A 17,466-nucleotide genomic window follows, 5' to 3' on the forward strand; every position below is an offset into this window, starting at 1 on the left:
TGCGAACGGTGGTTTAAACGATTCAGAAGTGGTGATTTTGATGTCAGTGACAAAGAACGTGAAAATCAACCGAAAAAGTTTGAAGACACCGAATTGCAAGCTGAAACCTGGCGAAACAGTTAATACTGATCGCTACCGACAACAAATGATCAATTTGAATTATGCGTTGGTCGAAAAACGACCAGGATGGGCTCAAAGGCATGGGAAGGTGATTTTGCTGCATGACAACGCACCCAGTCACACAGCAAAACCGGTTAAAAACACTTTGGCAGCACTTGAATGGAAAATATTACCTCACCCGCCGTACTCACCAGACCTTGCTCTTTCCGACTACCACCTGTTTTCATCCATGGGACACTTACTTGCCGAGCAGCATTTCCATTCTTATGAAGATGTTCAAAAATGGCTCGACGACTGGTTTGGCTCGCGCAACTTTCAATTCTTTTGGAATGGCATCCATAATTTGCCTACTAGATGGCAAAAATATGTAGAAAGCGAGGGCCGATATTTTTAATAAAATATATTTTTCCATTTTGTCTAAATTATTGCGTATTTTTATTGAAAAAACCCGCATTTTAAAGTTACAGACCTGGTATATATATGCTACTTTTGTTATACATATATTATGTTTTATATCGTGTAATACGTTGGGTATTATGTAATTAAGATTAATCCGTTCTTATGTTCCAATATAAAAATATATGCAGGAAAGGCAGTTATTGAATGTGACGCGTCTAAAGAAATAACGCAACTTCTATCGCGGCGCCTATAACACGAAATTATCATCTCGTTTTGCCAATAATTGAGAATGATGGAACCCATATATTATTATATATGCATAGATTTGGCTTTTAATGCTCTTTAATTTTTGTCCTTACAAAATTTTCAAAATGTCAAAAAAAGGGGTGGGTATGAGGTAAATTAAAAAGTTTGAAATTTTTGAAAAATCTAAATATACTATTGTAAAGAGTATAAAGTACCATAAAACTTTTGTATAAAACATTTTTTCATAAACCTTATATTTTCAAAGATATTCGCCAAAAACGGAAAAATGCGTTATATTCGAGGGGTAATTTCAACCCCTAAACGTCGAGATAAGCAGATAAAAAAAATGTGATTCTAATATTTTTTTATGTTCTACAACCTATCCAAAGCTCATTAAAATCGGTGAGGGACAGTTCTGTCCGTTCCCTTGTTAAACACATTTACTCGTTAGCGTTTCTGTTACATCAAAACATGTACTATATTACTGAATTTGTCCATCTGGCTAAGGAATCGGTTAATAGAATTCAACTTTGTTCCGAATTACAGTACATATATACACTGCCTTACTTGTATCTTATACACAATAATTTATTTCTGTATTATATTTGTGCTGAGCACAGAAGATGGCTTAAAAAAAATGTTTGCTTAACCTTAATTGTTAGTAATTTCTTACTCATTAATACGTTTTTAATTTAATTATATTATTCGTGATATAACGCGGAATTGATAAGGTATTGTTTTGTTACTAACATTAATTCCTTATTTTTCAAGCACTAAGTTTTTTGCAATTATCAGAAGCCTTACTAATTTTAATTTTACTTTATCTCTTTATTTATTTTATCTTTTTATATCTTTGTAAAAACAATAATATTAATCTAAAAAAATAGAAACTGTCAATAATGACCGCTCGGACTTCTAGCGTTAAAAAATAAAATCTAAATGGTATTTATATATTATATTTATACATTAGAACATAAGTACCTAGAAAAGGAATTATCTATGATTTCTATGGACTGAAAGTATGACCACGTTGTGTGTGTGTGTGTGTGTGTGTGTGTGTGTGTGTGTGTGTGTGTGTGTGTGTGTGTGTGTGTGTGTGTGTGTGTGTGTGTGTGTGTGTGTGTGTGTGTGTGTGTGTGTGTGTGTGTGTGTGTGTGTGTGTGTGTGTGTGTGTGTGTGTGTGTGTGTGTGTGTGTGTGTGTGTGTGTGTGTGTGTGTGTGTGTGTGTGTGTGTGTGTGTGTGTGTGTGTGTGTGTGAGAGAGAGAGAGAGAAAGAGATTTATTGATTGATTGATTGATTGATTGATAACATTTATTTGGCCAGAGGGTATAACCTTATATGGCTCCCAAGATAATTTATATAGAATATTTAACACAGAAATGTAGTAGTATAATTGAAGGAAGTGAATAATATACTTACAAGGGAACGGACAGAACTGTCCCTCACCGATTTTAATGAGCTTTGGATATGTTGTAGAACATAAGAAAATATTAGACCCATATTTTTTTTTATCTGCGTATCTCGACGTTTAGGGGTTAAAACCACCCCTCGAAAAAAACGCATTTTTTCGTTTTTTGCGAATATCTTTGAAAATATAAGGTTTATGAAAAAATGTTTTATACAAAAGTTTTATGGTATTTTATACTCTTTACAATAGTATATTTATATTTTTTAAAAATTTCAAATTTTTTAATTTATCCCACCCCCCACCCCTTTTTTTCAACATTTTAAAAATTTGGTAAAGACAAAAATTAAAGAGCATTAAAAGCCGAATCCACCCATATATAATAACATATGGGTTCCATCATTCTCAATTATTAGCAAAACGAAACAGTAATCTCGCACTATAGGTGCCGCGCTAGAAGTAGTGTTGCGTTATTTCTTTAGTCGCGTCACACTCAATAACTGCCTCTTCTGCGTATATTTTTATATTAAAACATAAAAATGGATTAATCTTAATTATATAATACGCAACGTATTACACGATATAAAGCATGAATGAAAGATGTACAATCAAAGATCTCCTTCCTATTACTAATGGATATTTTATTGAAGCCTCACGTGATGCGCTTGCGCGAAAACAACCGGTCCCTTTATCAACACTGATATTAAAGTTATTTGTCTGTGTCGCATGCAAAATGTATATATACATCCGTATAAATGTATTTTCAAACTTCAAATTAAATTAAATTATATACTTATATACTTATATTATCTTTATTATCAGAGCGTGCTACGTGCATATAGTGTAAATAATATAATTATGCAAATAGTTATTGCAGTTTATGTTTTATATTTTTCTCTTGATATTATATATTTTGTTATATTGTATTTGGAGTTTTAAATGTTAAAAAATATTTTGCTTCATATTAATTTATATTCGCATTTGTAACAATGAAAATGTACGTAGGCACATACGTATATATATGCTACTTTTGTTATATATATGCATTTATGCTTTATATCGTGTAATACGTTGCGTATTATATAATTAAGATTAATCCATTTTTATGTTTTAATATAAAAATATACGCAGAAGAGGCAGTTATTGAGTGTGACGCGACTAAAGAAATAACGCAACACTACTTCTAGCGCGGCACCTATAGTGCGAGATTACTGTTTCGTTTTGCTAATAATTGAGAATGATGGAACCCATATGTTATTATATATGGGTGGATTCGGCTTTTAATGCTCTTTAATTTTTGTCTTTACCAAATTTTTAAAATGTTGAAAAAAGGGGTGGAGGGTGGGATAAATTAAAAAATTTGATATTTTTAAAAAATATAAATATACTGTTGTAAAGAGTATAAAATGCCATAAAACTTTCGTATAGAACATTTTTTTATAAACCTTATATTTTCAAAGATATTCGTAAAAAACAAAAAAATGCGTTATTTTCGAGGGGTGGTTTCAACCCCTAAATGTCGAGATACGCAGATAAAAAAAAATATGGGTCTAATATTTTCTTATGTTCTACAACATATCCGAAGCTCATTAAAATCGGTGAGGGACAGTTCTGTCCGTTCCCTTGTTAGTCAGAATATTTAAACATAGCAGAAGAGTGTGATATTTCTAAGTTAAAGCTCTACATTAGAAAAATATATAGAAAATGCATATAATCAGTTTAACATAGAGTAATAAACTAAAGTAAACAAATACAAAACCGTAAAGCACAAGCATATCCACAAGCATAATATAAAAGTGCAATATAATTAAGGAGCGTGCAATGCAAGCACAGTAGATGGTTAATTCAACAGGGGGATGCATGTAGGGACAATAAGGCCCTCAACCTCCACTCGGTGTGCCCAGTCTGCCCTATCTCGCTCAAGAAGAAAGGAATAGAGGCGAATTTTGAAGTCAGAGAGTGAAAGAGTGAAATCGTTGGGGGAACGAGGGAAAGGATCAGCGTGGACTGAGAGCAAATCAGGAATAGAGTTGAGGAGGATTGAGGATTGGATCTGAAAGGAATACTGCATGGCAGTGCGAGGTAGGGTAAGTAAAGAAGCGAGGGGGAATACGTTGAGAGGAGCGTACTACAGTGGAGGAGGCAACAAATTGATACAGCCGATAAATATGGGAAGGACATTGTCTCAACAGCACGGAATACGCCTGGACACCTACAAAGTACGTCCGACGAGAGGAGACAGACAACCAGCCAATGGCAAAACAGTATGGCGTTACATGTGAACGTCGTGAGAGGTTGCCGAAAACAAACCTGACATACGCATTTTGTGCTCTCTGGAGTTTTAGTGTGATGGTTTTGTTGAGTTTAGGATAGGCAGCACAAGATAAGGAAACACTAGGGCCTCGACGAGGTTTTTGCGTAAGCGAAATGTAAGGGAATGACGGTAGAAGCGCAGTCTGCGCAGAGCAAAATGAATTCGCTTAATAGTTTGGTTGATCTGTGGAGCCCAGTCCAAGTTAGAGGTGATAATAATGCCCAAGGCACGAACCTGCGCCTCATAGCGTAGTAGTTGATCGCCAATAGACACACCCCTCAGTGCTCCGAAATCCAGACGCGTCACATACTGATCACTCCCCACGACCATCACCTTGGTCTTACTGGTATTGAGAGTTAGACCGTTTATGGCTGTCCAGCGAGAGACGGCTTCGGCTGTCACCACTGATCCTGTCGATTGCATCGCTTATGTCAGAAGGATAAAAGGAGTAATAAATCTGAAGGTTGTCTGTAAATAGCATGAAATTGGTGTGTGACAATACTGATGTAATGTCGTTAATAAACAACGAAAAAAAAAAGAGGACGTAATACACTGCCCTGTAGGACATCAGAAATAGTAAACAGAGTGTTGGAACACGTGCCATCGGGGCTACAGACATATTAAGAACGATTGCGAAGATAATAGTAAAACCACTCTAACGCCTGAACAGAACAATGAAACCAACGTAGCTTGTGGAGTAGTCGCTGGTGAGAAACAGTGTCAAACACCTTGGAAAAATTGAAGAGAAGCAGGATGGTGAGTTTGCGCTGATCATTTGCGAGTCTTATGTCGTCCAATACTCGTATTAAAGCAGTTTGAGTACCGTGACCCCTTCTATAGCCAGACTGCCTAGGACTGAGAAGGCTATGCTGCTCGAAAAATTGAGATAGTTGATCATGAACGATGCGCTCAAACAGCTTGGAAAGCTCTGGCAAGATGGCGATGGAGCGTGTATCCGAGAGGGATGACAAGTTAATGGTCTTAGAGAGGTGCACAATACGCGCCGTCTTTCAAGCAGCCGCAAAGGGACCTGAGGTGAGAGAGGCATTAAACGCAGAGTGGCGGAACAAGCGAGGACTACGCAAGGCGCAACATGCGAAAGGAAACACCATCGCAACCCATCGTCGAGGTAGTGCATTTCTTGATGGCCTTGTAAACGTCCGAAGTTGCGTTCTCAACACTGTTGAGAACGCAAATTCCGGATGGTCATTGTTCTGTATAAACATCTGGGTAGCCTCTCGAAGGAGGAGCGAGAGAGAGAGAGAGAGAGAGAGAGAGAGAGAGAGAGAGAGAGAGAGAGAGAGAGAGATTGATTGATTGATTGATGCATTTATTAAGCCCTAGGAGAGGTTTAGAGCAAAGTGGAATATATGTTATACTTAACCTAGAAGTGACATAGTTGAATCTATGTTACGGTTAAATGGTCAACAGAAAATAAGCATGAAGTAACATACTGAATTATATAGACTGCACTATACAGTGAAGCTCAAGTAAAATTGAATAAGTGTGGTGTCGCAAATCTGTACAAAAATTGAATCTAAATACTAAATATTATAACTTAATATAATTCCACAGTGATTACTAAGCTTTTTAATTGCTACTCAATTAACAAAATTAGTTATGCTGGTATAGCGGGAAAAGTAAGAACTAATACTCTTAATGATACATGCAATACAGTAGTCACAGAGAGTGTTAATTTGCAAAGCAACTGAATAATCCATGCTAAAATTTGAATTTAGATAGTACAAGAGTACTGAAATATAATATAATAGTGATAGCCACATTTGCAAGGTTGGTCAAACGAAAAGATTTTAGTAAAATAATAGAAAATATAAGAATTTATAATTATGAGGCGTGCAATAGAGTAGTAACAGAGTAGTAGTAGAAAGCGTCGCTTGCTAAGTGGCTAAAATTTATACGGTGATTAAAGCCTACATACTAAATACTATAATATAATATAATCAAAGTACTATGATATAATATAAGCGAAATTCCTTTCGAATTTAAACTAAATATTAAAGTACTGTTAATTAATACCGTTACTATAATTTCTATTAGATTTATTAAAAAGTTAATAGTGGTACAGCAGGAAATACTAAAGCAAATGCTCTTAACACGCGCAATGAGGCAGTGGCAGAAAGCATAACTGAACATGCAGTGCAATTTAGAAATATAAGAGCAATTTCAAGCAGGAAAGAATTACAAAGCCATAATAACCAAAAAGGAATAGTGTCAATGATTAGAGTGCAGATATTAAAAATGCAAATGAAGAGTAAGATATGTGCACTACTAAGTCGCACTGACATTCTTGCCACGCTCAATCTCAAGAAGATGAGAGAACAATTTCTCCTTAAAAGTAAAAAGAGAAGATGCTTGAGTTATTAATATAAATAATGAGTGCCAGAAACACGTAGCAGATAAGACGAAAGACCACAGTACAAACAATTATAAAAGGCTCGTTAGTGCTAAGCAAAAATAATACAATAAACAGGTCAATATATCGAGCCAAGACAAAATTTCCCTAATACATTATAATTTATTAAATAAACATTATATAATTATAACGCGACTAATAACACTGTGTTGAAAAATGTTCAAAACGTTTCGACTATACTTAGTCCTCTTCAGTCATAATAAATTACCAATATGTATGAACTTAAATATAAATGAAATAATGGACACGAAAATATAATTAAACAGTTAAAACAGGTGACCATAAAACAGCGCATTTTGTATTAAATGTGTCATGATAAGTAAAAATGTGTACCAATAAGTAATACAATACAAGACAGCGACGTGTGACAGTATGAAGATAAGATCTAATTGTTTGGATTTTGTATTCTATGTCAATAAAGTCGTGGTTGTTGATAAAAGGAACATCAGATTTGGAAAAAGAGACTAATTTCTCTTTACTATCAACTATAAATACGTCAAGCCAAGAATCACAGTTGTCCATGTGATAGGAAGCTCCAGTGTCAACAAGATGTAATGAGTGTGAGAAGATAAATTCTTTTAAGTGAAGGGACTCGGAATTTGTTTTGAGGTTGTCACAATTTAGATTGCCGGAAATGATGATGTTGCTGTAGGCGTGCGAAAGAAAGTCGACAGCTACAATAAAATCATGTAGATAACGACCTGAGGGTCGACAATATATAGATGCAAACAGTAAAGGTAAAGAGTGGACAGTGCGAATGTAAAATATTAAGTATTCAAATGAGTTGGAAAAATATTTGGCGAGGTGTGATAGATTTTTGCTTGAAGAGAATTGTGGATATAGCAAGCTATATCTCCACCTCGTTTACCATCATGATCGTTACGAATTAAGTAATAGTTTTCCAAGTTAATTAAAGTGTCAGGAATGTGTGAGTGAAGTCATGTTTCGGCAATGGAAATTATATGATAAAAATTGTTTCGTAGGAACAGGGAGAGCGTCCAAAATGGCCACGCGTAAATTTGACTACGTTCGAAACGACCACGTTTGGAACGGCCACGTTCGCAATGGCCACGTTCGGAATGACCACGTTCAAATTAGCCACGTTCGAAACGGCCATGTTTGGAATGATTCTTTTTTTGTTTGCGTGGAAAGTTGCAAACCCATGTAGTGCAGAGAATGCTATGCGCGCGCGCGCACACACACACACACACACACACACACACACACACACACACACACACATACACACACGCGCGCGCGCGCAGAAAAGGTGCAAGAGGGGTTTTCGGCCCCCCTCCCGCATCCACCCCGTCTAAGTCGCTAACCCATGTGCATTGTACTGGAAATTTTGTAAAACATACGTGTCCATTTCGAACGTGGTCGTTTCGAATGTGGCTGTTCTGAACGTGGTCGTTCCGAACGTGGCCTTTCCAAACGTGGCCGTTTCAAACGTGGCCATTTCGGACGTGGCCGTTTCGGACGTGGTCGTTTCGAACGTGGGCAAATTGAATTCCGTGCAATATTTCCCGTGGCCATTCCGAACGTGGCCATTCTGAACGTAGCCGTTTCAAACGTGGCCATTCCCAACGTGGCCTTTTCGAACGTGGCCGTTTCGAACGTGGCCATTTCGGACGCTCCCGAAATGGCCACATCATATTCTCATTCTTCTTGGTCGTAAGCGCTGTACAAGCGCTTTGCAATGTATAAGTTTGCGATGTACAAGTTTGTGGTGTACAACTTTGCAGTGTATAAGTTTGCGGTGTACAAATTTGCGGTGTACAACTTTGCGGTGTACAATTTTTACGTGTCTAAATGAACGGTGTACAATTTTACGGTGTACAACATTGCAGTGTACAAATTTTAAGTGTCCAATTGCACGGTTTACATTTTTATCGTGTCCAAATTGTTGTGAGTGTGATGCACTTACACAAGAAATGTCGCAAGCGATATAAGGTGTCAAGTGACACCTCGCGCTCGGACATTGCCCGGCCTACGTACTGGGCGTCGCACCGGGCAATGCACCCGATTGCTTAATAAACAACACCCAAAATCTCTTGATTTTTGAATGGAATCTGCATAGCTAGCAATTGCTGGCTAAGCAAGTACACTGACCGAAGGCCAGTGACCGCGGAAGTACCTTCCCCGGTCATACGCCCAAAATCGGTGTATATAAACATCGAGGTACAGACAACGAGCGGGCTTAATCGAATAGCGTATAGCGACGAACGTATGTCGCACGACACAATACTTGTCACGCGTACTTTTGTATAAATCAGTGTAACTCAGTAGATACAGTGAAACTTACAAGGAAACCTCGCAAACCCGAAAATTCTGATTTTAATGAAACTTGGCATAAATGTAGAAGGGGTAAATACATGAATTTAGAAATTAAAAGTTGGTGCTTATAAACGGTTTAAAGGGTTGAAACCATCCTTCAAAAATGTTGAGTTTTTGTCTTTTCTCGATATATCTCGTAAACTAAACAAAATATTAAAAAACGTTTCATACAAAAGTTTTACGGCATAAATACCTCTATTTAACCGTTTATAAGCACCAACTTTTAATTTTTAAATTCATGTATTCACCCCCTCTACATTTATGCCAAGTTTCATTAAAGTCAGAATTTTCGGGTTCGCGAGGTTCCCTTGTTAGTGTAATCAAGACATAATATATATATATATATATATATATATATATATATATATATATTGTTATTACACAACTGGTTCATCTTTTACGAGACCGGACCCGAGGAGTAGCGAGCCCAAATATGTGTCTCTGTATCCAATAAGGGCCACAACAAAATTGTAATTTGTCCAGAATTTACTTTTCATGTGTACAAAATTACTGTGTCCAAAATTCCTGTGTCAAAATGAACGGTGTCCATTTGAAACGTGTACATTATTTTGTGTCCATTTGCACCGTGTCCATTTGCACTGTGTCCAATTGTACTGTGTCCAAGTGAACCACTCCCGTAAAAACCTATGCGGATCATATTGGGAAAAATTGCAACAATAATTTGAACTAATGATTTCGGTATCTTAAAACGTAAATCGTATCTTTATTTCGTAATATTGATTGCGAAGAATAAAGATCTTGAATCGAATTTTGTTTTTACTTTCCTGGCCTTTAAATTGATACATTTTGAAAATAATGAATTTCCAATTCCTAAAATGATGTAAATTATTAATGTAGAGAACAATAAATCTGGCTGTTGAAGTTATGGAAAAACCAAACGAATCACAATGCCTCCGAGTCCCTTAAGCCTTGATGAATCGACCTTGTTACAAATTCAAAATTGAACATTTCGACACCTAATTGCCTTAGCACAAAATTTCGAAAACAATTTGAAAGATTTGAAACCATATTTTTCGAAATTTGTATCGAAATTGTAGGCAAAAATTTTTCAAAATGGTGGATGACAAGGAACAAGCATGCAAAGTATTCGAGCTTGCGACAACGCGTGGCGTAAAGTAGATGTCACAGCCCAATGGAATGAAAAACATCTAAAAATATAGAGTATTGTCTTTAAAATGCTTTTTTACGTAGCTTGATACGATAATTTTCCGCTGAGTTATGCAAGTTTAAACAGAAAAGCTGTTTTTTAATTCAAATTTTAATTACTCAGCGAAAAATGATCGCATCGAACTCTGTAAAAAAGCATTTTAAAGCTAATTCTCTATATTTTCATTTACATTTCGTTCCATTGGGCTGTGACACCTGATTCACACCATGCACCGCGGCAAACTCAGATCTTTATTTATCAATTTTGCATTCTGTGATTTTGTCATCCGCCATTTTGAAAAAAATAGCCACACATAATTGCTATTAAAATATTCTTAAAGTGGATACTTCAAACTTTATTTTCCTTTTTGAGAAAAATTTTTATCTTTATTATTTACCAAGTCATGATTATTTGAAGTTTCGTAAAATTTTCCGAAATTTCAAGTGTACCGCTTTTTTTCCTGCTGAGTGTATTTACATATTCATATATTAAAAAATTTAAAGTTATATTGATTTTTAAATAGGAGAAACAAATTTGGAATCATTGATGAAGAATTTATAATGTCATTTGACATATAATATACACTTTAATTTTAAATATTTAAAATTTATATTAATTTACTTATAAATAAAATAAAAATTTGAAATTGATCTATTTATTATAAATACCAATATAATTCATTATATAATATATATTATATAATACAATATAGATGCAATATATCATTACTTACCAATTCAACTTTTTACTTATTTTTATGTGATTACATATTCTAATGTTATATTTACAAGTTTGCAATATTACTTATTTAAGAAATAATACTTATTTAAGAAAATTTGAATAGCGGTTACTTATATAATATGAAAATATTTTTCTATGTTTGGCTTTCTTTCTTACACAATTTAAATATGAGCGCGTCGCTACTATCAACAACATGGTGACATGACACGTGATTTCAGACACCGACATCAAAGGAACCGACACGGAGTGACGCTACCGGTTATACTGTCCGCTAATTTAATAATAAAGTCAAAACGTTAATGTTTTATTGTTTGAAATTATTATAAATAATATTCGTGTATACACCTAACGTGATTTATATGCTCTTTATATTGTTTTTAAATTTAATAACCCTTAATATTGATTATTATAATCCCAAAATCTTATAAATATTTCTAAACAATATATTATAATATATTTTGTATATTCTTTAAAAGACTTTAATACTATTTATTTTAGGCAACAAATATACATAATAAGAACATTTTTTAGAATACTAAATATCTGTTTAAAATTTTAGATATTTATTGAATTCTTAAGTTTAAATTATCTTTAAATGTAAAAAAAATGAAAATATTGAATTTATAATCAATTTTTAATTATGTTAATTAGGAAATGAAACCGAAGAATCAAATTGCGAAGTGGAATATGATTGTAATGCCGATAACGATGGTGACCCTGTAGCAAAGAAATTGTCTGTTGATGAAAAATGCAATAAAAACATTGTTGAGAACACTTTGACTGTTCAGAACATTATTTTACAACGGTGAGTTTTTTAACATAATTAAACATCACAAACGTGCGCTTTGCACGCGCTATTTAGCTCTCTATTTTTTACTTTTGAAACATAAATTACACTAATGATTGTATAGATAACAATTTATACGAAATAATACTCACTGACTCTACGATGGCAGCCTCTTACGAAGCTAGCGCAGCAACAGAATCAATCAACTGTTGTAAAAAGGCGATAAAATTTCGATACTCGATTTTATGTTTTTTTTTTACACTGGACAAAATCATATAATAACAGAACAACTTTATAAAGAGAATAATAATAATAATAACTAAAGTATTATTACATTCAAATAGGTTCAAATTATAATAAAGAAAAAAATTACGAGTGCTGAATTTTGTACTGGATTAAAATATTTACATCAGTATTTATCATATTTATTATCTGTTTAAAATTCAATAATCATTTTCTGTTAACTCTTTGCGTCATGGTGGGTCACTGACAAGAGAACGGTCGGAAGTGTCCCTCACCAATTTTAATGAGGTTTGGATATGTTGTAGAACATAAAAAATATTCGACCAATATTTCTTTTTAGCAGCGTATCTCGACGTTTAAGGGTTGAAACCACCCCTAGAAGATAACCCTTTTTTTCGTTTCTGGCGAATATCTTTGAAAATATAAGGTTTATGAAAGAACGTGTTCTATACAAAAGTTTTATAAGATTTTTTTATACTCTTTACAATGGTATACTTATATTTTTCAAAAATTTTACATTTTTTAATTTACCTTTACCCCTACCCTATTTTTTGCAACATTTTGAAAATTTTGTAAGGACAAAAATTAAAGAGCATTAAAAGCCAAAATTTATTTATATGTAATAATATATAGGTTCCATCATTCCCAATTATTGGCAAAACAAGATGATAATCTCGTGCTATAAACGCCGCGTTAGAAGTAGTTATTTCTTTAGTCGCGTCACATTTAATATCTGGTTCTTTTGCGTATACTTTTATATTAGAACATAAAAACGGATTAATCTTAATTACATAATACCCAATGTATTACATGATATAAAGCATAAAGGCATATATATAACAAAAGTAGCATATATACATATGTGCGTACGTACATTTTTATTATTACAAATGCGAATATAGATTAATATAAAGCAAAATACAATTTTAATATTTAAAAATCCAAATATAATATAGCAAAATACATAATATTAAGAGGAAATTATAAAATACAAACTACAATAACTATTAGCGTAATTATATTATTTATACTATATGCTCATAGCACATTTTCATAATAAAGGTAATATAATTATATAATTTAATTTAGTGAGTTTGAAATATTAATTAGAAAATATTATGAAGTAAAAATGAAAGAAAGAATAAAAGAAAAAAGAAAAAAGGTTGAAATAATTGTTACAAACATAATTTTATACAAATAAAAATTTTTATCGGGCAGAAATGAAAAAATACCAGTAGTATAGGGGCAGCCATAGAGCGTCAAAACAAACCCCTACTCTTCCTCCCTCTGACGTCAAAACAAACCCCCACTCCTCCTCCGTCTGGCATCAGGCGGGGGTGTCTAGACGGTGTGACATTACGGGAGGGGGTGGAATGGCGCATTTTGATTGGCTAACGCGTGGGCGTTACCGTTTTGAACGGAGCGTTTTGATTGGGTACCCCATGGCTGCCCTGAGCAGTGATTGGCTGCCCTGAGTATACTACTGGATTTTGAATAGAGAGGGGAGGAACTTTGGGTCTAAGGGCCCTCCCTCTGGAAAATGGTGGAGGTGCCAAAGGAAGACAAAATGGTGGAAGACAAAATAGAGGAAGTCAGGTACGAGTTTTTGTAAACGGATTAATAGTCCTATAGGACAAGGATACTTTGTAAGAGAGAGAGAGAGAGAGAGAGAGAGAGAGAGAGAGAGAGAGAGAGAGATTGATTGATTGATTGATCTTTTATTAGCTTTCTCAGCTATTTTCAATACATATATATACAATCTTATGCTACATCATTTAAAACAAACTTTTTTAACATTCGTTTAAATATTTCTAAACGATTACAATGTTTAACTTCGGGTGGTAATGCGTTATACATTAACACACCCTCATAAAATAAACTTTTTTGCGCGCTTCTTGTTTTTCGAAATTCAATAACTATATCCCCTGTCTGCCTAGTTTCGCGTTCTCCCTTTACTATTCTAAGTCTATTACTAAAGTGCTCCGGCATCATATTATTTAGGATCTTAAAAATAAATATGCACATATTGTAGTACAGCCTTTGTCTTATGGTCATAAATTGCAACGCTTGGTGCATACATTTAACTTTGGTACGTCTGTCACATTGCAATATGACTCGCATAGCTCTATTTTGCGCTTTTTGGAGCCTACTTAACTTTGTATCTCCCATATCTATTTGTAGCGTCGCACAATACTCAAAGTGAGGTGCTATAATTGTCATATATATCGTACATCTGGTGTAAGCCGAGATAAAGTTCCCTATTCTATTTAAAAAACTTATTTTCCTCCCTATTTTCTTTAGCATGTAATCACAGTGACCGCTGAATCTAAGTCTATCATCAATAATTATACCCAAGTACTTTATTATTTCTACGTGCTCAATCTCATTTCCATCCAAACATCTCACAATAGCATTGCCTCTCAATTCTTTTCTTATACCTCTAACTAACATATATTTTGTTTTCTCCGCATTCATCTTCAGTTTATTAATACTCATCCATTCCTCCACTACGTTAAATGCAATATTCAATTTCCTCTCTACCTCCGCACTACTTTCACCTGTTACATATATTAAGGTATCGTCCGCAAACATTTTTATATTACACACATCCGAACAAACGTTAACAATATCATTCATATATATTATAAACAACAACGGGCCCAATACCAAACCCTGTGGCACTTCGTATTCCGTAGTCAGTGTGTTAGACCATCCATCATTAAATTGAACTTGTTGCATTCTATCTTTTAAGTACGACCTAAACCATTCTAGAACTGTTCCTGTAATACTATACTGGTATAATTTCTTTAATAGTCTTCTTCTATCAATTGTATCGAAAGCCCGTTTAAGATCTACAAAAATAATCCCTATTATTTATCTCTCACTAATAATCAATTTCCATTCATCTATAACTGTTTGAATTGCTGTTTCACACGAATAATTTTTCCTGAAGCCCGACTGATGTTCCGTTATGATATTATTACTTTCTAGGTAGACCTCAATTTGCTTTTTAACTATTATCTCTAATACTTTTTCATATATTGGTAATATATTAATAGGTCTATAATCACTTGCCCTCTTAGGTTTTTCTACTTTTAGTATTGGAATTATCATGGATGTTTTTCACTCTCTCAAAAAACAACCCTCACTCAATGACTTATTTATTATATCACAATATTTCTCTCCTATGACACAAAACACCGTTTTTAATATATCGCTAGTTATTCTTTCTTCTGTACCTTTCTTTTTTGATAATTCTCTAATAATTATTTTTACTTGTTCTGTCGTGATTGACTCAAATTTTTCTAGTTCTCCCTTCTTTTTAATAAAATAAATAGTTCTTTTATTTGTGCTCGTTGTAAAATTTATCAGCTATATTACACTCTATATTATTGTCTAATATTTCGAAATCTATTTTTCCTACAACTTTTGCGCCTATTGGTCCTCCTCTAATAATTTCTTTTAATGATTTCCACATAGTTGTGGGACGTTACTATTATGATCAATCATGTTTTCATAATATTCTTTTTTCTTTGTTCTAATTAAATTAACTACTGCATTTCTTACTATTTTAAATTGTTGCCAGTTTTGTTCCGTGCTATCGTACAGTGCTTTTCTATAAGCCTCATCTCTTCTAGTCGCTAGCTCTTCTATTTCCTTTGAATACCATTTTTTCTCTTCCCATATTTTCGGTATTCTAAAAATTTTCTTAGGTGCTGAGATGTCTAGCGCATCTACAATACTATTAATTAAATTCTTTGCCCTTACATTAATATCTAACTCATTAATATCTAAATCATATCCTTTGTCTAAATTACTCTCCACTAGCTTAATAAACTCATCCGCATTATATCTACTATAATCCCTGCCACTGAATTCTTTATATTTATTTACAATCTTGTTCGTATTTATCACGACTTTTATCCACGCATGATCCGTTATCTTAGGTTCGTACTTGACTTCTACATTTATATCTTTATTTGCAAAAACTAGATCTATAATTGTTTTACTATTTTCGGTAACTCTCGTTGGTTTATCCACATATTGCTTCATACCTAGACTTTGCATAGTCGTTAGTAGTTTATTTGTATAATAAGAGTCTGTCATGCAATCTATATTAAAGTCTCCTAATATTATACACTCTTCTTTTATCGTTAATTCTTCTACTATCTCCTCTAAGAATCCTATAAACTCTCCATGTGACGCACTCGGTGAATGATATATTACCATTAACACTCCTTTAAACAATTTCTCTTTCACTTCTATTGCAACGCACCACACAATCCTTTCTAATTTTTTCAATACTACTATTTCATACTTGATATCATCTCTTACATACAGAGAATACAGAGAATACATAGAAATACAGGGGGGGCTGTATTTCTGTTTTCCGCGTCGCATCTAACCACACTGTATCCCGGTACACTTATTTCACTGTCTTCAATTTCCGCAATCAGTCTCGACTCCGACAATGCAATAACTGCCGGATTTAATTTCTTCATAATCTGATGCTGTATCTCGTCCTTATGTGCCATTAAACTTTGCGCATTTGTATACAGTATATGTTCCTCTTCCTTCTGTGATTGCTATTTTGAATCCTCCCAGCCGGCCCTTCTCTTCTCCTCTTGTAGAACCCTCTTGAACGTCTGACATTCCGGACTCAGTGCATCATGGTCATCTTTTATCTTCAGGTTGTACGTTTGGTTTTTATACATACAATTTACACATTTCTTCTCATTTGTTGTACACTCATTTGATTTGTGATTACCTGCACATTTATGGCACGCCTCATTTCGCGTACAGTATTTCGCAAAATGGTGATAGCTATTTAACCCCAGCATTTAAAGCATCTCTTGACACTAATATGATTAAATACAGGACATCTTTTTCATCCTATATTTACTTTTCCTTGGCTCAGCATTACTTCATGTGTTTTTTCGTCTAGTTCAATTATTATGGCGCCTTCTGTTTTACCTCTTCTATTAGATTGAGTTTTTAATCTTTTCACTATTTTCATACTATTTTCTTTTTGTGTTCCAAGTTTATTTTGCCTTTTAATTGAATCAGTTAATTCTTTATCACTCAAGTTCCATTCTTCTTCGTCAATATAAACAATTTTTACTTTCGGCTTCATCTGTAGTGACTCAGTAACTTTAAAGTCATTACCCAGCTTGCTTTGCACTGTAGTTTTCAATTTTGCCATTTCTTCTGTATTTTCACATCCCAAGATGACTGTACCATTGTTTCCTCTCCTTATTTTCGTTACTCCCA

The 17,466-nt window shown here is 34.1% G+C and overlaps 1 protein-coding gene across 7 annotated transcripts in view; it reads left to right on the forward strand.

Annotated features, from left to right (window-relative positions):
* The window catches only part of LOC105836048 (protein sprint), a 330,029-nt gene that overhangs the window by 207,573 nt on the left and 104,990 nt on the right, over nt 1-17,466 (forward strand). For all 7 annotated transcript variants that reach the window (XM_036285717.1, XM_036285715.1, XM_028193034.2 and 4 more), the window contains one exon: nt 11,817-11,970. In XM_036285717.1, coding sequence (XP_036141610.1) covers nt 11,817-11,970 — 154 coding nt within the window. The remainder of the gene's footprint in view (nt 1-11,816; nt 11,971-17,466) is intronic.

This window comes from Monomorium pharaonis, chromosome 4 (genome assembly GCF_013373865.1).
Source record: "Monomorium pharaonis isolate MP-MQ-018 chromosome 4, ASM1337386v2, whole genome shotgun sequence".
In the NCBI taxonomy this organism is placed as follows: domain Eukaryota; kingdom Metazoa; phylum Arthropoda; class Insecta; order Hymenoptera; family Formicidae; genus Monomorium; species Monomorium pharaonis.